General features: G+C 39.3%; 1 protein-coding gene across 11 annotated transcripts in view; it reads left to right on the top strand.

Moving 5' to 3' along the window:
* Positions 1–22,530, top strand: part of SORBS2 (sorbin and SH3 domain containing 2) — a 378,235-nt gene that overhangs the window by 340,920 nt on the left and 14,785 nt on the right. For all 11 annotated transcript variants that reach the window (XM_023221003.3, XM_023221004.3, XM_023221011.2 and 8 more), the window contains 5 exons: positions 2,675–2,763; positions 4,196–4,242; positions 7,685–7,799; positions 7,885–8,013; positions 11,038–11,238. In XM_023221003.3, coding sequence (XP_023076771.2) covers positions 2,675–2,763; positions 4,196–4,242; positions 7,685–7,799; positions 7,885–8,013; positions 11,038–11,238 — 581 coding nt within the window. The remainder of the gene's footprint in view (positions 1–2,674; positions 2,764–4,195; positions 4,243–7,684; positions 7,800–7,884; positions 8,014–11,037; positions 11,239–22,530) is intronic.

Here is a 22,530-nt window from a genome sequence, read left to right on the forward strand (position 1 = left end):
CCATTTGGCGTCGTTATGTGTTGTGGAGCAAACACTTGTTGTGCAAATATGTGTTACTGAATACTGCTCATTTGCCCGTGTGATATTTGGACTTGATGTGTGGCTTAAAGTGATCATCAATTCACAAAAATTTACTCTTTCAAAAACGAGAGGGAAGGCCATTGTGTAGCTCAGGATTAGGGTTGAAGCAACCATTACTCACACTGAGATGATAAATTACGTTGTGACATGAATCAAAACCTATAGTTCCACACATAGCCTTTTAAAAATGTGTATATTAACTTTAAAACTTTATATTCATTCTGTTAATAATTTGCTCACATTCCGTATAGAAGTTACTATATGAAAACATTCAAGAAGCAAAACTGAAAGATGTGATTAGTAATTGATGGACACAAAGAAATTAGGACTTGCTTAATAGCTTTCTCCATTTCAAGGACACAATTGTGATAAAATTTTTGTGAATGTATCTTTAAGCTGTATATACAACAGTCCCATTTCCACCATTTAGTGTATTCATTTTCTCTTTTCCATTATTACTTAATTCATTCACTTTCTCTTTCCGCTAAAACAGTCCTGTATTGAAATTTGAATTACATTATTCAGGCTAAAAGTGACTCTAAACTCTGTTTTCATAGATAACTTTGAAGTGGCAACACAAGAATAAACAGCAATAAATAAATAAAAGACAGAGGACTCTTTCTGAGATTTATATAACTTATAACCCAGGGTGTTTTAAAATTTGTGACCAATTCTTTTCATTAATTCTTAGAGCTCATCTGTTCACTACGTAAATTTTAAGAGATCGGAATGAACATTCTGGGCTGAAAGTTGGTCAACAGAGAAACTTCTATGCACCAGACACTACAAAGTGCTTTATATACATTATCTAATCAAAACTGGCACAGGCCTATGAAGTGGGTGTTGTTTTAAGAGCCATTTTCAATTCTGGAAGTTGGGCCTGGAGAGGATAAGAAATTTGTCCGAGGTCACGCAGAGAGTAGGTAACAGAAAAGGGATTCAAACTCCTAATAATTCAGAATTTATAGTATAAAACATAATCTCAGACAAAGAAAGACATGATTCACAGTTCGTATTAGTGTCAAATATGGCTTGATTGTTAATCAACTTGCAGAAATCTACTTAGTATTTATCTTCTTTGCTTTCACTGATGCTGTACTATATACTTACATTTATCTTTGCTTACCCTTAGACTGAAGCAACATGCTTCAAAATCATCAATTAGAGTTTTAAAAATCAATTTCTACAATCGAAAATTTTCACTAATTGAAATGTGTCAGGATCTAATTTTTTAATAAATTAGCTACCTTCTCCAGGTTTTTAATATCCTAATATAATCATCTCTCAATTTTATGTGCAGATAAGAGCACATTTTTGAAACATGACTTGAAAGGGCTTTGAAATGCATTTAAAAGTATTTTGTTTTTTAATAAAATATTTACTTTCCAATTGTGTTTCACCCAAGTGAAAAATAGCTTATATTCCATGGGGTAGGAAAAGGAATTTAAAATTTGTGATCATTATCAGGCTCTCTGATCATAAAAGTATATTAACTTAGAATTTATATCATCAAAGTAGTCAAAACCCTAAAACAATGTTTTCTTATTATGAATCAGCATTTTAAATTCCTTCATAGATGGATAAAATAAATTTTATTTTTAATGCTTCTTGTCAGTCTGGATAACTAGATTTATTAAAGGGATAAAAGAAAGAATTGACAAATATTGACCCAGTTATACTGATAAAATTCTATGACATAGACTGCTGGAATAGTTTTAATGTCTACTTACATCTCCATATGTAAGTCACGTAAGTGCAAAAGGTATAAGATACTATTAAGAACTACATGCAATCATAATTTTGTAATGTGATTATTTGTGCTTTGCTTTAAGATAAACAAAAATAATTCAATATTTCATAAGCAATTTGGCAACTGACATGATGCTTTCTGTTTATCCCTTTTTGCTTGCAGTAAGAAGAAACAATATCTCTTTGTTTCTTTGCTTTCTGATAAGGTGTTTATCATCTGGGCACAAAAGAAGGCCGTAGATAAACAGTATGGCATCTTAAGATTCAATAAGTATTTAAAAACAGAGTAAGAGAGAAGAGGGGAGAGTAAGGTGGAAGGAGAATGTTCATCCACACTCTTGTCATCCTCATACTTTCTTTGGTTTTATCTCTTTTTTTTTTCATTACTACTGTCTTAAATTATTCCACAAAATGTTTCTTTTTCTACAATTTGTTGCTGTTTTCAAATTCTCCATCCTCTATAAGTCTTATAATAGTAATTATAAATTAGAGGCAAAAGCACAGAAACAGAAAGTTTTGAAAAATTTTTATATGAAAAATCCCTCTAATTATAAATTGTCTATAGTGGGCGTGGCAATATAATTAATCAGCAATGTAGCTATTATATTTATATAGACAATTATAATACTTCTGCAACCTCAGATATTTTTCCTTTTGAAATGCTCTTGTTTTGTGTCTTATTTCACAATTTTGTGATGACCTATGAGTTTTATACCCATGTGTTCAATAATGGTGTCTCTCCAAATTTGGGGAAAATATAGTTGCCACCAGGGAAAAACGGCAGAACGAGTTGGCTTGTAATTAAGTGGATACTCACTGTGACTGGCCCTGTTCTTTCCAATAGACCGTGAGTCCCCTAGAAGTTACTCATCAACTTTGACTGACACAGGGAGAAGTGCACCAAGGGAAAGAAGAGGAACTCCAGAGAAAGAGGTAGTTAATTTAATAGCACTGGAGTCTTTTACAGCAACCCACTTGATAGGGCACTTGTCAGCCAAAAATTCTCCCAAACCAGTAAAGAACTCGGCAGAAAACATGAAAGTACTGAGAAACTAGAAACAATTTTCCTTGGAGCCCGAGCATAGCAACTCTTGACGCTAGAAGCAGTCCACACCCTGACCCTAGCTCTGGGTCTTCACTAGTGGTGGTCCAGTTTTGGCCATGAGGCCTCTCCGAGTCTTGATCTGATGCCCATGAACTTAACCGTTGTGACCTCAAAGTGTCCTGAGTTAGGGCACCTTGTGGAGGGAATGGGTTTCCTCTGTACAATTTCATGGCCCGCTGGTCTAGGAGAAAGCCTGATGTCAACTGTGTTGTAAATCAATACAGAGCCTACATAAATAATTTTTGCTGGCTTACTTTTATTGGAGAGGAGCTCTAAAGAAAGCTTTTAACCAGCCCAGTTCTCGGGACACTGCCCCTGGGAGCTACCCACCAACTGAACTCTGTCCAGGGCCCTGAACCGGGGCTAGAGCTCTTGCTCAAACTGCCTTGGAGCCGTGAGGGCTGGATGGAAACGAAAAGCTGGACTAGGACTGGCATCCACTCCAGAGGATCTTACAGGCGTCTGATGTAGTCCAGAGCCTGTGGGATCCCCAAAGAAGTTAGAAATGGTCCAGGATTCCTAAAGTTCACCAGCGTCATGGGGAAAAGGAATGGAGTGAAGGGATTGTTGGTTGGTGGGGAAGGAAGAGCTGGCCTAGCTAGCTATAGGGTACGGGATGACTCAGGGAGATCTGTGGGCCCCAACGTTTGAGAATGGGCACATGTTACATCACATCACCACTAAAATACAAGTGGCTGGTGGACAGAGTGTTGAAGGGTTCCCGAACCCTCTAGGGAATGCAAGATGATCACACCTATACTTTTGCCCGGTAACTAGCCTCCCAGTGATAATTGAGCTAATATTTTTGCTAATATGTTAATAAGTGTCTAATAAAGGGAATGATGACTTCTTTTGTGACATCTGGTCCTTTTATTATGATTCAGAAAAAGCTGTGTCAATCTCCATAGAACACAGAGCCATTGACCCTCCACATTTATCGTGGGAAAAGCCTTTGTAACAGCCAAAATGATGCCTAGGATGCAATCCTCAGCAGGCATTTTATTCTCTCATTATAACATTAATCTCCTTTACTTCCTAAGATAAAATATGACAGTGAATAACCCTTCTATTATATTCCTGTTATAGCTTAAATATGTAAATGAAGAATAAATGGACTTGTTTGTAAATTAAATGCAGGATTGACATTACGTATGTTTGATCATTCCTTGAGTTTTCCTTTTTCTTTAAGGCACATGAAACTACTATCTTGTAGAAAATTCAAATTTTAAATTAGTGTTAATTGTTTATCTTCCTTTTCAGAAATTGCCTGCAAAAGCTGTTTATGATTTTAAGGCTCAGACATCTAAGTAAGTAAGATAAATATTCATCATATGATTTAAGGTGGTTTTAAATGTTAGTAATGCTTTAAGAAATAGGCATTGCAATGGGATGTGTTACAAATGAGGTCTAATTCCCAATGCAGCAGTCTACTCTAATTAAATGGTTTCTTCAGAATTACTTGGGATAGGGTCATTTTAGTTTTATTTTAAGTTTAGTTGAGAAATACTGAGTTTTAAATTACATTAAACATGTTAGGTAGAACACAATGAGTTCTAAAGGACAGGAAAAACAAAAAGAAATTATGAATATTTGTTTTTAGAATTTTTGTATCAATAATGAATTAATAAAGTATTGGGGGCCACGCACAGTGGCTCATGCCTGTAATCCCAGCACTTTGGGAGGCCAAGGCTGGCAGATGACTTGAGCCCAGGAGTTCAAAACCAGCCTGGGCAACATGGCAAAACCACGTCTCTACAAAAAATACAAAAATTAGCTAGGCATTGGGGCGTGCACCTGTATAGTCCCAGCTACTCAGGAGGCTGAGGCGAAAGGATTGCTTCAGGCCTGGAGGTAGACGTTGCCGTAAGCTGAGGTTGCGCCACTGCACTCTAGCCTAGGCAACAGAGCAGGACCCTGTCTCAAAACAAGAATGAATAAGTAAACAAGTAAAGTATTGGGGAGTAATTAACACTAGCTGGAGGAATTTGATAACATTCAAATTTATCAAAACATTCCAAGCATGGTTTGTGGGGTTGATGACTAGAACTTAGTACCAAGCTTCCGGTACTGAAGTCTCCATCCTCAGCCTGCAAAGCTCAGAGATTCTGAGCAAAGTTTTCTCCTTTGGTCTTTTGGTGTTGGTGTTTTCACCATCCTGAATTGCAATATTTCTTTTGCCTTTATACTTTGCTCATCAGATAGGCATGTGGTTGTGGAAGCACATGAGTAGACTTAAATAAGAGGGAGCTGCCCAGATTGTTTGTGGTCTATGTGCACAGACCTTTAAGAAACTTTGGTCTCCAGTAGAATTCAAGACAGATATTGAATTCATTGTAAATTGTCATTAAATTATTATGTGTTGCTTACACTGAATATATATATAACAACCAAAATAATTTATTCATAAAAATGCGTATAATATAAATTAATAGTTCCAGAAACTGTCTCTGGCAGAAGATATATAAAAATTAATCACTCAGAATTTGGTAATGCTGCTGAGATAGGAAATGAACTAGATAAGAAAAATTCTATTTAGAAATTAAGATGTCACACATGGCTTAAATCTGGCCTGAAGAAAAGCTTACATCTTTTTTTCAGATTAGAGAAATAAGATGACTTGTTTCTACTGCACTCTGGTCCTAACTACTGTTCTCTGGCTACGATGTGACAATTTGTACAACGCATGTCAGTTTTATAAAATAATGTTATGGAGCACACATGTTTTAATTCTTCTTTGTAAAAATCAATCCATAGCTTTCTTAAATATATAAAACCCTGAGGAATGGCAGGGGACGTGAAGTGGGAAGGGTGTCCACCCAAGGCTCACAAGGTCTTCTGAGAAGTCTTAATTTAAAAAGTGGCCTGCGTGGTGGCTCACGCCTGTAATCCCAGCACTTTGGGAGGCTGAGGCAGACGGATCGCTTGAGGTCAGGAGTTTGAGACCATCATGGCCAACGTGGAAAAATCCCGTCTCTACTGAAAATACAAAAATTAGCCAGGCGTGGTGGCAGGCGCCTGTAATCCCAGCTACTTGGGAGGCTGAAGCGGGAGAATCGCTTGAACCCAGGAGGCAGAGCTTGCAGTGAGCCAAGATCAAACCACTGCACTCCAGCCTGGGTGACAGAGCAAGACTCTGTCTCAAAAATAAATAAATACAAATAAAGGTGAGGGGCGGGGGAAAGAAAATTGGACTTTAAAATTCTAGGTCTGAGATGAGAGGGACACAGTTTTGAAAACTTAAGAGTGAGACTTTCCTGTGTCTTAAGGACTTCAAAATTTTAAATGCAACCCCGTACAAATACAAAAGAGTCCTTTTCATAGCTTTAAAAACTTGGTTGCCTCTAATTCATATGTATACATATACATTTTAAAAAGCTAGTCTCATTTCTGGAAACAAAACATACCTGATACAAATAAAACTGTTGTGTTGTGAACATTAAATATCTTGCTTTGATTTCTGTTTTTTGTATTAGGCATTTGCACAAAAGAGGGAAGCGCTGTATTTGAATGTAGAGCTCTGTGAATCTTTCGTTTTTAGAGTTACTGAAAATTTAACACATTTTCAATTGTGAAGATTTTAGCACTTCTAAATGTGTGATCATTCTTTTAACATGCCACCATTTTTTCCATTAATTATTTTAATCAATGAGAAGTGTTCTCCGTCAGGTATAAATCTCTCTCCATCATATGGTATATACTGATAAATGATCCAACTGAAAATTCTGAACCAAAATTTTTTTAAAAAGATTAAAGAAATGAAAATTCTGAACAAAACAATGCAGAAGATTCCAGAGTGGGAAGGTAGATGTGTTGCAAAGCGAGGCTCTCGGGAGAAGATACAAATTAATCGCCCTCCATCCAAGAATAACTGTGGAGGCAAAATAATGAACCAACCTAATCACCTGGGTGATTAAGCCAGGAAAAGTTGATATAGTGAAGGTGATAAGTTTAGGTGTGAATTATTCAAAATGAATAATGTCATTATAACTTAAAATCATAAATGCCCAAATCCAATATACCTACAATTTTCTTAGAAACAGCCAAAATGGAAAAATATAGTTAGTGTCTTAAAAATATTTTTATTTTTTATAAATAAAAGATAGAAAGAAGACAAGCATTGGCATGTCTTTGCCCTTAAAACACATTCTTTGTGCCCCATTGAAAATTTAAAACGTAAGGTCTTTTCTGTTACACAAAATAAATTCCTTATCAAGATACTCTATTAAAATATCTGTCAACCAACTTCAAAGATCCACAAATAAAGTTTGTTCTGGTGTTGGCACTTCTATTCTGAGGCTACATGAGATTCGTTTTCCTTCATGTAAGCTTCGGTACATCAAAAGGGGTTGGGGGGCTAGTAACTAACTAGCCAACTAGCTTCAGGACAAAAGAAAAATCAGTGCAGAACTATTCCATCATTTTCCCAAGCTTCAAAATGCCTCTTTTCTGAACTAATGATGAAGTAGCAAGAGTCTGTCTCCTCCTTTAAACTTCATATTAATCTGTCTGTGATTTATATCCAATGGAATGTTACTCTTTTTGAAATCATTTCTAAAGTTATAATGTTTTAAGTACATTCTAAGAATTTGCAAGGATCATTCTTATCTAATGGGACTCAACTCAATATCAAATTGGATTTTTTAATATTGTAAGTGTATTTGCCAAACAAATGCAGATCTAGCGAGGGTGCTGATCTTCAGAATTATTGTTGTACATCACGAGAAAACCATGTCAACGTGTTTCTTCCAGGGAGTTGTCATTTAAGAAAGGAGATACCGTCTACATCCTCAGGAAAATCGATCAAAATTGGTATGAGGGAGAACACCACGGGAGAGTGGGCATCTTCCCGATCTCATACGTAGAGGTGAGCGCTCTGCCTTTCTCTCTCGGATGGTGGTGGTTTGGAAGGTCACCGCGGATTTGAGAATAGATGACTGTTTCCTTCACAGAAACTCACACCTCCTGAGAAAGCACAGCCTGCGAGACCACCTCCGCCAGCCCAGCCCGGAGAAATCGGAGAAGCTATAGCCAAATACAACTTCAACGCAGACACAAACGTGGAGCTGTCACTGAGAAAGGTAGCCCAGCCGCTTTTTGTTGTTGCTGTTGTTGTTGTTGTTGTTGTTGTTGTTGTTGTTTCGTCAGTGTGTTTGAAAAGGCTGTATATTTTCTAAACGATAATAGGTTATCTTTTTCTTTAGACATTTTAATGTCAGCCCTATTTTCTACAAAGGACTCCCTAAGGCAGCCCAGAGTCACAGTTCCCTGCTGGTCCCTGTGTCCTTTCCGAGGAGTTCCCTGTGGGATACCAGGCTTCTCCCTCTGTGGCTCAGTCCGGGAAACTGGGCATGGGGCTGAACAATCGAGGACTTATACATTCGGGAGCACAAAAGGAAAAAGCAGTTTGATACACTTCAAAATATTGTTGTTTTGCTGCCTTATTTATCAATCTTTTAAAAACAAGATAATCCAATCCTTATCTTCCTCTATCTTGGAATCTAGGAATGGTCCTAGGTGAAGAAAATCCTTCCTCTTGGGGAGCTGCTTTAAGGACCGTCTGTGCAGTGCTCTTCCCTGGATCCTCCTTCTTTGGGTCTCATAATTGACCCAAATTTCTCTAGCAGCCCATCCAATCCTAGTATCTCTTCTTAATAATATCAAAAGACTCAAGGCCGGGCGTGGTGGCTCACTCCCGTAATCCCAGCACTTTGGGAGGCCAAGACAAGTGGATCACAAGGTCAGGAGTTCAAGACCAGCCTGGCCAACATGGTGAAACCCCATCCCTACTAAAACTACAAAAATTAGCTGGGTGTGGTGGTACACACCTGTAGTCCCAGCTACTTGGGAGGCTGAGGCAGAGAATTGCTTGAACCCGGGAGGCGGAGGTTGCAGTGAGCCGAGATAGTGCCACTGTACTCCAGCCTGGGCAACAGAGCAAGATTCCGTCTCAAAAACAAACAAACAAACAAACAAACTCTTCTTGCTACTTTACATAACTGAGAATGATAAATGAACTATTTGTATTGCTTTCTAAACATGACATATATTTGTTTGAGGTAACTGCCTCTGCACACAACACAGGCAAGATAGTAATATTTAGAGTGGCTCTAGGACTTCCCACGCCTACTAGAGAAATCCGTAGCCAGGTGCGATGAAGGGCAATACCACAGTCCTGGTTTGTTCTGGTCCTGGCAGAACCTTGTCTCATTCTCTCCTATCAGTCCTAATTCTGCATCATCAGCCGATTCCTCCTTTCCTACCCTCTGGGCTGCCCCACCCAGCATGAGAACCATAGAGCATTACATGAACTCTGTCTCCTGTTCCATGCTCTATGTAAAGGCTTCACCAGTGCCTCTTACAGCTCACACAGGAGCCTAGCAACTGCCGGTTCTTGGTGTACTAGAAAATCAGTGCAATTTTCAGATTTGGGGAGACTGACTTTTCTGAGATGGAGTCTCACTCTGTCACCCAGGCTGGAGTGCAATGTATGTTCTCAGCTCACTGCAACTTCCGCCTCTCCCAGGTTTAAGCGATTCTCCCACCTCACCCTCCGGAGTAGCTGGGACTACAGGCACCCGCCACCACACCCGGCTAATTTTTGTATTTTTAGTAGAGATGGGGTTTCACCTTGTTGGCCAGGCTGGTCTCCAACTCCTGACCTCATGATCCACCCGCCTTGGCCTCCCAAAGTGCTGGGATTACAGGCGTGAGCCACTGCACCCGGCCTGAGACTGACTTTTCTTGAGTATGTGCTGCTCAGTGGTGGTGAAGCACACAAAATCAACCATCCAGTGTTTTGACACAAAGAGAACTTTCAAGTGCTACTCAAGGTCGAAGTTCTTCTTGGGTAGCACCTGAAGAAGGGTGCCCTATTGGGCTGAGATCAACGACTGTTTCAGCTCCATCACACCATCAGGTGCCGCTGCCCAAGCTTCTGTATCACCTGCTGAATGCAGCTGCAGTTTTTGCCCGGTAGCATCAACTTGCCTGCCTGTTTCTAGGCTACATGTAGTTTTGAGTTAAAGTTTAAACTGAGTTCTGTGGCACTGACTGGGTCACTGCAGGTGGAAGGAATAGTGATTGTAGAAACTTCTATTGTTGTGAAAGCCAAGGGTTCTATTCAAATATTTAACGACAAGTATGGAATCGTCACCAGCTACTTGGACGAATGCTGGGTTTACATAGTCAGGGTAAAGGCCAGGGGAATGCCAGCCTTGTCACAGCTATTGATATTCTAGGGTGCTGTCTTTCCCCCATCCCTTTAGTTCACTCTGTCACTACTTAGCGCATGTAGATTAAAGAAGAAAATGGGCTGGGCATGGTGGCTCATACCTGCAATCCCAGACCTTTGGGAGGCCAAGGTGGTCGGATCATTTGAGGTCAGGAGTTCGAGATCAGCCTGACCAACATGGTGAAACCCCTATCTCTACTAAAATACAAAAAAAAAAAAAGCCGGGCATGGTGGCAGGTGCCTATAATCCCAGCTACTCAGTAGGCTGAGGCAAGAGAATTGCTTGGACCCAGGAGGTGGAGGTTGCAGTGAGCCATGATCACACCACTGCACTCCAGCCTGGGTGACAGAGTGAGACTCCCTCTCAAAAAATATATATATATATATAAAATATAAATAAAAAAAGAAAACGGTGTGCCATCCGATATTCTCCCGTCTCGAGGTGTTTTCTGTAACCACTTCAGACACACACTCACAGCGAGCTGTGGTGCACAATGAGCTGTGGTGCACTTTCTGAAGCTCTTCCTACAGAAGGCCAATGCACTGAATCTACCAGAGATAAAATAACCCTATTGTCATTGAGACATTGCCTTTTACACTATTCTGCTTTTTGAAATAACTTAGACAAATAATTTCACACAATACCAGTGTGAACAAGGGTAAACCTATTCACATTAACCAGGCATCCTTAGGGAAGATTCTAATGTCCTGAATGGACAATTTAATTACATATATGTTGAGAATGTGTATTTTTCTAGTAAGCACCAGTACCTTCCCAAATGGAAACTTACTGTTTCATAGAAAACATTGACAATTATATTTTCATGTTATTCTATCTGTTTCTAATACATTTTTCTTGTGTTCATCACAGGGAGATAGAGTTATTCTTCTTAAAAGAGTTGATCAAAACTGGTATGAAGGTAAAATCCCAGGAATCAACAGACAAGGCATCTTCCCTGTTTCCTATGTGGAGGTCGTCAAGAAGAACACAAAAGGTGCTGAGGATTACCCCGACCCTCCAATACCCCACAGCTATTCTAGTGATAGGATTCACAGCTTGAGCTCAAATAAGGTAAGAACATACTCTATCATGTTCATGTGATATTGGGAGCTCCGAGTAAGATAATCAGTATGTGATTTTAGGACATTAGATTAGCATATCACATCTATTGCAGAGAAAGAGATTTACATACTATGTCTCTACATGTGTGAGTGCCGCGTCTGTAAATATAATTCAGTTTTTCTCAAATAGGTACTGGCATAAAGATTTCATGATTAATTTTGCTCATTTCATTTTCAAGTTAAAATATCAAAAGAGAAAGAGAAAGCAATAATATCATAAAGTCTTCTATGACATATATCCGTATTCCTGTGTACATAAATGTTTTCTGAAATAATTTTTTTCTAAAGTTTCATTTTTAGATATGTAAATTGTATTTATATAATATGATCTTTATAAATACAATTATATACACACATGTATATACAATTATGATTTATAATTTGAAATATAAATATATACAACACAAAATACTATGTATATCTCAAAATGGCATATCACGAGAACACTTGGTTATTAGGTTGACAAATCTATACAAGCTTTTTATATGGAAAGTGAGCTAGAGCAAAAATTTTTAATTAGAATCTATAAGTCAATTTGTTTATGAGTTTAAATGAAAATGTTGTAGGTTACTGTATGTCCTCAAGTTTGTTTTATCAGTTTTAGGACAGTTACATGCCAGGTCTACTGTTTCACTTGAGTGGGCTAAGGATGAATATCTTTCTCAATATGCAATTTAAAAGAGACTTTGCTTCTTTAATTGGTGAATGTAAAAAGGCTATTCCACTCACAATGTGAAATTTTTTCCCATTTTTCTGCTAAATTATATTCTTTTTATGTATGACATTTAGGATTTTTTTTTCTCATTAACCTCTAAGAATAAAACTTTAAATTGCCAATTACTTCCAAAATGTTTTAAGTACTTCCCAACATTCAAAAAATATTAAGTATTAAGTTGCAAAATTTATTAATTATTTTAATTGAGATCAAGGCTGGGACATGAAAAACCAAACCATCTAGAGCTGGTGAAATAAAATCAGCTTCTCAGACGTTAGTAAAGTGTGAAGTCACTTCATGCTCCAGTGAAAAGACTATTTCAAGATAGCATCCCAGTGACCTAAACTGCTCCTTGAAAATGAGCCTGAGAAGGATTTTATGTGAGGAAATGATCTAAGAATCTGCTATCTCAAGAGAGTCATTTTCCTTTAGAAGAGTTAAGTCTGGGCATTGTATTTATTGTGATCCTCTTGGAAAACTGAGTTTCAGTTGCAAATAATTACCCTCAACCCTGTATTCATGGATATATGGAACAGTTTGGTACTATCCAATTTTGTTTGCTTGATTATAAAGTTTTCCAGAATCTTCTTAAGAATATTCACTTCATTACCAGAGCTTAGCATTTATAGATCAGCATGCTTTCTTTAGTGTTTTCCGCTGATAACGAGAAAAGATGAGAATCTTCATGCATATATTTGTCTTGTCCACCGTTCAGTCATCTTGAAAGAACTATCTCAGAAATTTCAAAGCAACTGTACCTTAAGATAAAATGTTGTAAGGAAGAAAATCATGTATCTGCATAAGCTCATTAAACATCAAACAAATTCTTCCATATGTCCTAATTAACAATGGCAATATAACATTTTTGATCCCAATGTTTTCATCTTTGATGTGAATACAATTTAACTGTAGTTGAATGTGTTTTCAAGTTTTTAAAATAATACCCGATTTTAAACATGAGGCATATACAAATTTCACCAATAACTAGTTTTTTATGGCTCACTGCTAGGAAAAAAATATGTTGAGAAGCTTATGTCCATAATTTGAAAGAAATATTTAATGGTTTTATCCCAACTGGTAATCCATGCTGTGATGTCACAGGCTTAATGAAGAAAACTTCAGCAGTGACAATCATTTTTAGAAAGATAAATATAATGTATTTCTAAATGATGACATCCAAAATATACTAAATGCTACAGATCCTATTTTCTAACTGATATTTACAAACAGAGAACTCATTAATAATTTATGAACCACTCTGGTGACACATTTAAATCACATTTCTTGATGTACTGTCTTTGTCTTAGGGGAGACTAAAATGTAAGTTGATTTTCTTTCTGATATTTCTGCTTTTAGTGCATTAGAATCCAATTCTAATGCTTTTGGAAAACAAAATAATTGTGTGGTTTTTGTATTATAGGTATAGTTTTGTGATATAGTTATACCAGGATGCTTAATTTGGCTTTCGGTATAAGTGAGTCCGTCGTAAAGCTAAGCAGTTTAACCTGCTAACATGTATTTTGGTGACTGTGGTGGTGATGACACTAGAGTATTCGCAGCATCAGATAGCTGTGGTGATGGTGGCAGTAACGACAAGGGAATTTAAGATCCTTCTTTCTCATCCACATAATATTCCTGGCATCATAGAAAGTGAAAGTGGAAACTTGACGATCTGAAATTATTATATATTTCACAGACTTTACAAATCTAACTACTGAAAACTTTTGTGTTATATAACAAAGGGTATAAACTAGAACTCTAGCCAGTAAAGGAACTTCAGTAGACTGTTGAATAAGACTTGAGTTGTTTATATCTCATTGAAAACTCAACATCTACAGGACTTAAGAGGAGCAGCTGTCTATCCAGGCACAAACCACACGGGCAGTCTGTGAGTCAGCAGCTCAGAGCCTGGGTCCTGAATCCTGTTTTAAGATGCTCACATGAATTTTGTGACCTTTATGTCATCCCATGATAAGATGACTTTAACAAAAAAAAAAAAAAAAAAAACTAAATAAATCTAATTAATACCCCGTTCTTATTATAGGACACAGGAGTCGAAAGTTAAGTGGGAAATGCATCACCCACTTACGCACACTAAGACCCCAGGAGCAAAAGGGCTGGCTCCCTGTGTAAAGTGTTATCCTAAACTATCAGCTGGAAAATGTATCTCCAGAATCTTTTGGGAGACTTTTGTCTTTCCAAATCAAAGGCATCTACCTGGAGAGACCTAAAGTGAAAGCCTTCTCAAGGCCTTTATGCACATAGCAGGTACAGCAGGTACAGCAGGTGCAGCAGGTACAGCAGGCACAGCAGGTACAGCAGGCACAGCAGGCGCAGCAGGTACAGCAGGTGGCGTTTTCTGTAGTCCAACAAGGGCAGATAAATGTATTCCAATGTTAGTCAATGGCACTTCTAGAACTACATTTTTTAATTTCTAATTTTTATGAGTACATGTGGGGTGTATATATTTATTAGAACTACTTTTAATCACTTTGCATAAAATTTCAAATTCATTGTATCATTTACCATATCCAAAATACATCAGTAATACTACATATATAGAAGTATATTTTTACTTCAGGAGATTAAGCTTCATAAATCGTACCTCCTCCGATTTACATAAATGTCAAGCTTTGAAAGAGAACGGGGGCTTAACCAGAAATTCTCTCTCCCATCAGCATCAGATGGGCTCTTTCTATGTAAACATTTACTTTGGATTCTTTCAAACTTTGAAGCTGTAGTTATGTAAGCTCAGTTTCATTCTGATCATGGGTTCCTGTCTTTGAAACATGCTTTTCAGAACTTACTCACTTAGAAATTTGTTAACATATCACCTTGCAAACATAAGTGAGAAAATTGTCAAAGTTTAAAAGATTGGGCTATACTGTAGGAAAAGAGAACACTACACACATTCAGGAAATAAAAAGACTTAACTATTAGTTTTCATTCTACATTAACATTTCTTTGGAGTCATTTATACTACTAAATCAATATCTGGAAACCTGTAATATCTTTTCAACATAGTTTAAAGTAAATAAACTATTAAATCTCTTAAGAGCCAGGCGCGGTGGCTCACGCCTGTAACCCCAGCACTTTGGGAGGCCGAGGCGGGTGGATCATGAGGTCAGGAGTTCGAGACCAGCCTGGTCAACATGGTGAAACACCATCTCTACTAGAAATACAAACAATCAGCTGGGCATGGTGACAGGTGCCTGTAGTCCCAGCTACTTGGGAGGATGAGGCAGGAAAATCGCTTGAACCCAGGAGGTGGAGGTTGCAGTGAGCCAAAACCGTGCCACTGCACTCCAGCCTGGGTGCCACAGTGAGACTCCATCTCAAAAAAATTTTTTAAAAAATTTAAAAAACAAGATAAAAATAAAAATAAATCTCTAAGGTTTTACTGTCCTGGCAATCTCTATGTCATCTTTATCTTGTTTGACATTTAAGGCCCTTCCAAAAGTAGTAGAGTTCCATTTGGGAAGCAACTTTTCTAATTAACATAAATGATTTTGTGTATTTAAATTTCAGCAAAATATCTTCAAACCTAGATATCTTCTAAATGTCTTCAAATCTGTCTATGTTAAACATAAAATTATTTTCGTATTCACCAGCACATCTTTTCTGCATTTCTCCATCTCTATGTTTTGATGCATTATTATTATTTTCTTCGTTTATTTTTTTCTTAACTTCATAATCCGTGCTCATTTCCAAGCTGGCTTCCAGTGAACCAGCCCCTCCTCCCACCCACAAAGCCTCACCTGGCTCAGATAAAGGAGCTCTCCAGAGAACGGGCCAGGGCTGGTCGTCCCTGACAGCCTCATGTCCACCAGCAAACCCTGTGGCCCCAACACCACCTCCTTTCCTGGACAACTTCTTGGGTGAATTGGAGAAGCTTGGTGCTTTAACCTTGTCTGCTGACCAAGCCAAACCAACCCTCCTAGAGGACACCATTCTGGAAATTAAGGAGGAACCTGCTGTCCTCCTCCCATTGGCCCCAGCGACTGCACCTGCCGAATCACCTGCCACTCACGCGGGCGCGGCCTCGACTGCAGCCCAGCCTTACCATGCAGAACCTCTTCAGGATCCCAGAACGACAACTCAAAGCAAGTTTGCAGAGTTGAGAAAAATGAGAGGGGGCTTCTCAGACCCTAAAAAGGTGCCAGAAGTCCTAGGGGATAAGTTTGTGGCCTCTGCGTGCACCAGCGTGGGTTCCTTGCCTGCACCCCTTCCCGTCATTGGAGAGGAAGAGGAGGGCATCTATGAGGGGACTGGGTCAGGCATCCAGAGAGGGCTGCCGGAACCTCAGGAAGGAGATGCCTGGTGGTGTGGCCACGACGGGTCAGAGGGGACCCCATGCCTGCACATTGAAGAGGAGGAGGAGGAGGAGGAGAAACCCCACTGGTTAAAACACCCTCTAGCCGCCCCCACAGATCCTAGGATCCCCAAGGAGGACAGCAGTGCTGCAAAACCCAATAATGAGGTATTTTAATTTTCCCAATTCCTGAAGAACTAACCGGCCTTACTATGATTAGCTATTACAGTTAATCATATTAATAAATATCTATTTTGACACTGCCTAACAGGTCTTTTTAACAAAAAACACAAACACTATATAAGCTGGGGGTGGAGTGGGTGTTTGAAAACAGACCACATTTAATTAAATGATGTAAATATGTGATATAATTCCATTATCCCATTATTTCTTTAGGACCATAAACTTGTATTTTAAAAGTCTTTGTAATTGATATAGTCTTTGTAATCTTCCAATATTAATGATAGCTAATAGTGGCGCTCTTACTGAGTATCAGACACTGTTGTAAAAACTCTACATCTTTAATCATCAAACCCAGTGAAGTGTGTGATATTTTCATCCCCACTTTAGAGAAGAGGAAATTGATGCCCAGAAATTTGTCCTATTCCAGGAGGAGAAACTATACACCATACCTTGGACATAATGGCACTTTGCCAAAATAGTAATGATAATGATAAACAAAGACAACAGAAAAGAAAAACAGCATTTCTGTCCCCTTTCGATTTTCTACAGAGGTCATTCCCTTCGTATTGACTTCACGTTGACTACTTAAAAATTGGGTACATGTTACAAAGAAACTTGAACAATGGTTTTAATCAACAAAAGCAGAAAATATCCAGAAACTTTAGCTTGCAAACCTCTCTCTTAAAACAAAAAACGAGCCTGTAATGCCAGCACTTTGAGAGGCCAAGGCGGGCGGATCACCTGAGGTCAGGAGTTTGAGATCAGCTGGGACAACATGGTGAAACCCTGTCACTACCAAATATACAAAAATTAGCCAGGCATGGTGGCGGGTGCCTATAATCCCAGCTACTCGGGAGGCTGAGGCAGGAGAATCGCTTGAACCCGGGAGGAGGAGGCTGTAGTGAGCTGAGATCGTGCCAGTGCACTCCAGCCTGGATGACAGAGTGAGACTCCATCTCAAAAAAAGAGAAAACTCGAGGCCAGGTGCGGTGGCTCACACCTGTAATCACAGCACTTTGGGAGGCCAAAGCTGGTGGATCATCTGAGGTCAGGAGTTCGAGACCAGCCTGACCAACATGGTGAAACCCCCATCTCTACTGAAAATACAAAAATTAGCCAGGCATGGTGTTGGGGGTCTGTAATCCCAGCTCCTCGGGTGGCTGAGGCAGGAGAACTGCTTCAAACTGGGAGGCGGAGGTTGCAGTGAACTGAAATTGTGCCATTGCACTCTGTCCTGAGCAACAAGAGCCAAACTCCATTTCAAAAATAAAAAGAAAGAAACTTGATCCCTCAAATGTACCCTGTGAATTAAGAAGCAAGTATAATGACTGGCAATTATGGAAATTATGAAATAATAGAGAGGATGGTTCCTGTGATGCCGCTATCCCAGTCAAATTCATAGTTCCTCTATTTCAGGATAACCTGGCCATGCCTGCCTTTGTGTAAAACAAACACCTTATTGAATAACAGATAATTCATCGCAATGAGTCAAACGTGTCTCCACATCAATTATTTCAGTAACGAATCTTCCTTTCAATTCAGTCAATTTGAAGGTGTGATTAGATGCACGGCTTTGCTGACGGGCGGTGCTCTTTGCTGCAGACAGTCCCCCAGGCCGGCTCATCCCAGCCCCAGCTCACACCCTGCAGGTGGGGCCAGCACTTCCCCAGCTTTGTGACAAACTATTGATAGTTGACGACCTGCTTTACACACAAGTTACCGTTGTTGCAGGGTTTTCAATGCTTTTTTCCTTCACTTTTAGAAGGAGCCGTCATATAAACGTGTGATAAAATGATAGAATGTAGGTGTTTCTATCTCCAGCTACCCACATCCGAAAAATTACACTGATCATACCCCCTGGGGATTTTGGATCAAATTCAAAAGAGGAAGTTAGTGGTTCCAAAGCAAAAAAACTGTCATAAATAGAACTTCCCAAGGTTATTGGTAACTTTAAAATGCTCGAAGTTGAGAGGATATTCTGTAAAGACCATGTAACCTCATTCTGAGAAGCATAATCGCCTCTTATCTTTCCTCGATATTGAAGCCACCGTCATTTTCTTCGGGAGAGCAAGCAACCACACCCTTTCCCAGCCATCTGCTTTCCTCCCCTCCATTTCATGCTCTCTCCGCCTCTGTTTCGGACCTGGACTCTACACTTTCTCAGCCCTGCTCACCTCCTCTCCTCCCTAAATATTCTTATCAACAGAAGATCAACCCACCAAAATTGAAGGTAACTGCATCTTGAGTGTGGTTTATTGCATGTCGTCAATGAGCTTAATTAGTAAGATGTATGCACTCAGATCTGCGCCCTCTCACAAGACCTACGAAGTTACATAAATACTGATTGCTAACTTTTAACATAATTGGCATGGCCTCTATCCAAACATTTAAAAGATATATTTGCATAGCAGCTACAGCCAGATTGAGGAGAAAAACAAACTAAAATTTATATCCCCATAAAAAGTAATGATTAGATTTGTTTTAGTTAAACATCAGCATCAGAACCACCACATTAAAAGGCATCTCAGCTCAGCGCATGTCATTCTCCATCACCTCTCAGTGGACTCATCGTCTCCCTTCATTTCCCACCCATCGGCAGGTTCAGCAGAGCCTGGAGACAGGATGATCTTTGTCACTGACTGTCTTGAACCTTGTTCCTCCACAAAAGTGACGTAAATTCATGAGGATGTGGGAAGGATCGTCCTTTTGTAGCACTTCACAAAGCATCCATCTCTGAGACTTGCAGTCTGACAGTTCCGCTGCTATTTTACCTAAAGATACCATTAAAAAAAAATTATTTTAACAAAATTAACAACTGGCCTTGGAAAGAGATTTAATGACAACCACAGCATGAAATTAGTCCATCACTGAAATGTTTTCCTCCTATGTTCAGAATGATCCTAAAACATTTTCCTTTGGAAAAAAGGTGACAGACGTCAAATAATAACTCACCCTCACATTCAATCTTTTGAATTGAAAGTTAAAGTTTAGGACTCTGATACAGCTAAGGTTCTGTATGAGGAAGTGCCATTTATGCAATCTCAAAATCACTGTCACCAAACCCGTTCGCTGCCATAGTCTGTCTATGTGCTCCTGTTAGATGTGACAGGAACTTTCTAAAAAATGAAACACTTTCATTGCGTTTTGCTCTTTGAGGTTTTTTCCTTAGCTGGCAGAAAATAACTAGGAAATGTTTTAAATAGCCAGTTTATATGATGCCTAAGGCTAAGAATTTCTCTTTTTTTCTCTTCTTTCTGTGGTTTTATTTTTAAGGCCAAGGTATTTATTTCTTGTCTTTTTTTTTAACTTGTTCTTCGGTTTTTAAGCTTAATCAATAAGAGGGAAAATAGCCTTAGAATCTAGGTTATCTGGCCGGGCGCGGTGGCTCATGCCTGTAATCCCAGCACTTTGGGAGGCCGAGGCAGGTGGATCACGAGGTCAGGAGATCGAGACCATCCTGGCTAACACGGTGAAACCCCGTCTCTACTAAAATACAAAAAACTAGCCGGGCGAGGTGGTGGGCGCCTGTAGTCCCAGCTACTCGGGAGGCTGAGGTAGGAGAATGGCGTGAACCCGGGAGGTGGAGCTTGCAGTGAGCTGAGATCCGGCCACTGCACCCCAGCCTGGGATACAGAGCAAGACTCCGTCTCAAAAAAAAAATTAAAAAAAAGAATCTAGGTTATCTAATTTAGAAAGATGGAGGACACACCATTGTAGCATCAGGACAAAGCTAGAATTTAAAAAGGTTTACTCTTCTGCAAGAACCAAATTCCTAAAGAATATTTTAGGTTTCAGTTGTTTGCAGAATGACATGAGAGAATGGAGGTATTCACAATAACTATGTTTTAAAAGAACATTTTAATAACCACATGAAATACTTCTAACTCCAGCAAATCCAAGTGGTTTTTCTCTATTTTATCTCCTATTTAGGAGCAAATCTTGATTTCTGAATCTCCCACTGAGTTTTTTTAAACCTGATAAATCTATTTTGTAGTCATTGAAAGAACATATTCACTGAAGTTATTGGTGCTTGTAAATTTAAGTACAAATTGAATCAACTCGAAATTTTAGGCCATTATAGTTTAATTCCACATCTGACCCAGTTACTGTGCCAATCTGAGTCTGAAGCCTTTTTATTTCTTCCATTTCAAGAATGCTGATGCTCATTGTAAAGAAAAGAAATAACCTAGTACTGAAAGCAAAGAGAAAATAAACTTTTAGTAATGTTTTAATAGACATAGTGTAGCATGCATGAAATCATTGTAATAACATTTTTATCAACCCCTGTCAACCATTAAGTCAGTGCAATTTCATTCTTTTAAAGTGTTTTCTAAGACAATGAAAATCTCCATAAAAGTAAATGCAATCCAAAATCTTCCATAAACGTAAAAGTTACTACCACTTTATAGATTACAGACGACTGAAAGATACATAAATTATGTTTAATATGTAAATCTGAATCCAATATTTCCCCCAGTCTTTTGAGCATCTGCTTTTAAAATAATGATTTTTTATAACAAAAAATAGTATAAATCGGCCAGGCACGGTGGCTCACGCCTATAATCCCAGCACTTTGAGAGGCTGAGGTGGGTGGATCACAAAGTCAGGAGTTCAAGACCAGTCTTGCCAAGATGGTGAAACCCCGTCTCTACTAAAAATACAAAAATGAGCCAGGTGTGGTGACAGGTGCCTGTAATCCCAGCTACTTGGAAGGCTGAGGCAGAGAATTGCTTGAACCCGGGAGGCGGAGCTTGCAGTGAGCCGAGACGGTGCCACTACCCTCCAGCCTGGCCACAGAGTGAGACTCTGTCTCAAAAAAAATAAATAAATAAAGTATAAATCTCAGCCTTTCTGTAAGCCGAGCCTCCATTTCCATCCAAGAGACTATTTTGCAAGAGACTTGCCGCATGTGGCCTCCAGCTGCAGCGGAAGCTCTGTGAGGAGAGGGAGAGGCTCTTCCTTGGGTTTCTTCCAAGTAACTCAGTGGTTGTGGTCCCACAAGGAAGTCTCATCACCCTAAAGCAATCCCATCAGAAGGGGGTCCCTGGGGCACGGTTTTCAACATGAAATCAGCCCCTGATTGTTGCTAATATGTTCCCGTGCTCTTTCCAGCTGTTATTACCCACATCATTCTAACAGCTAAATGGGTTTTTTTTTCTCTAAGAGCTCTGATATGTATTGAACCCCTGATTAGTCAAGACTGGGGTAGGCACAGTCCCAGAAAACTCAAAATAATTGTAGCTTAAACTAGGTAGAAATATATTGTTCTTACACATAAATGAAGGGACTGGTATGGTGGCCCCACAGTCATCAGAGAACCCAGGAGGTTCCATTTGATGTTGGCTCATCGCCATCCACAGAGAGAAGCTTCCACTACGGGTCCCAGGTGGCAGCTCGAGCTGTTCCCTTCTCACATGAACCAACAGGAAGGAGAAAAGATGGGAGATTACACCTACTGCCTTGAAGGCCATGTCCCAGAAATTGCATCTATCCCCTTGGTCCTAGCTTATGACATGAGCACATCCAGCTACAAATCAGGAAATGTAGTCTTTATCCAAAATGGCCCCGTTACTGAGGACCAAGAAGAGAATGGGTTTGGAGAGCATCAAGCGTTGTCTGCCATGACGCTTACGCAACAGTGCCAACCACACTTCATCCCCAGAGGCTGGCGATCTGAGGTCAATCATGACTGAGAATTAGGAAAACTCTTCTAAATGAGAGTTGAGAAAACCACATGCTTTTATTTAAGCATGTTTTATTCCTCCTAAAGTTCTCTTAAGCCAGATCAAATACCAGGCAGTGCACTGCCAGATCCTGTCCGCTATTGGAAGGAAAATAAAACCTGCACACAAGAAGGTCAGCTTACTCACTGTCATATGAAAGATCTTACTCTGAAAAGGAAAACACCAAAACAGTCCAGCCCGCAGGTTGGGCACTTCAGTATTTCATCATACTTCACCATGTTTCCCCCCAAAAAGGCCTTACTTTCTTCTGATATGTTTGCTAGAAAATTTTGCCTCCAACAAATATCT

The sequence above is a fragment of the Piliocolobus tephrosceles genome, chromosome 3 (assembly GCF_002776525.5).
Source record: "Piliocolobus tephrosceles isolate RC106 chromosome 3, ASM277652v3, whole genome shotgun sequence".
Taxonomy (NCBI): domain Eukaryota; kingdom Metazoa; phylum Chordata; class Mammalia; order Primates; family Cercopithecidae; genus Piliocolobus; species Piliocolobus tephrosceles.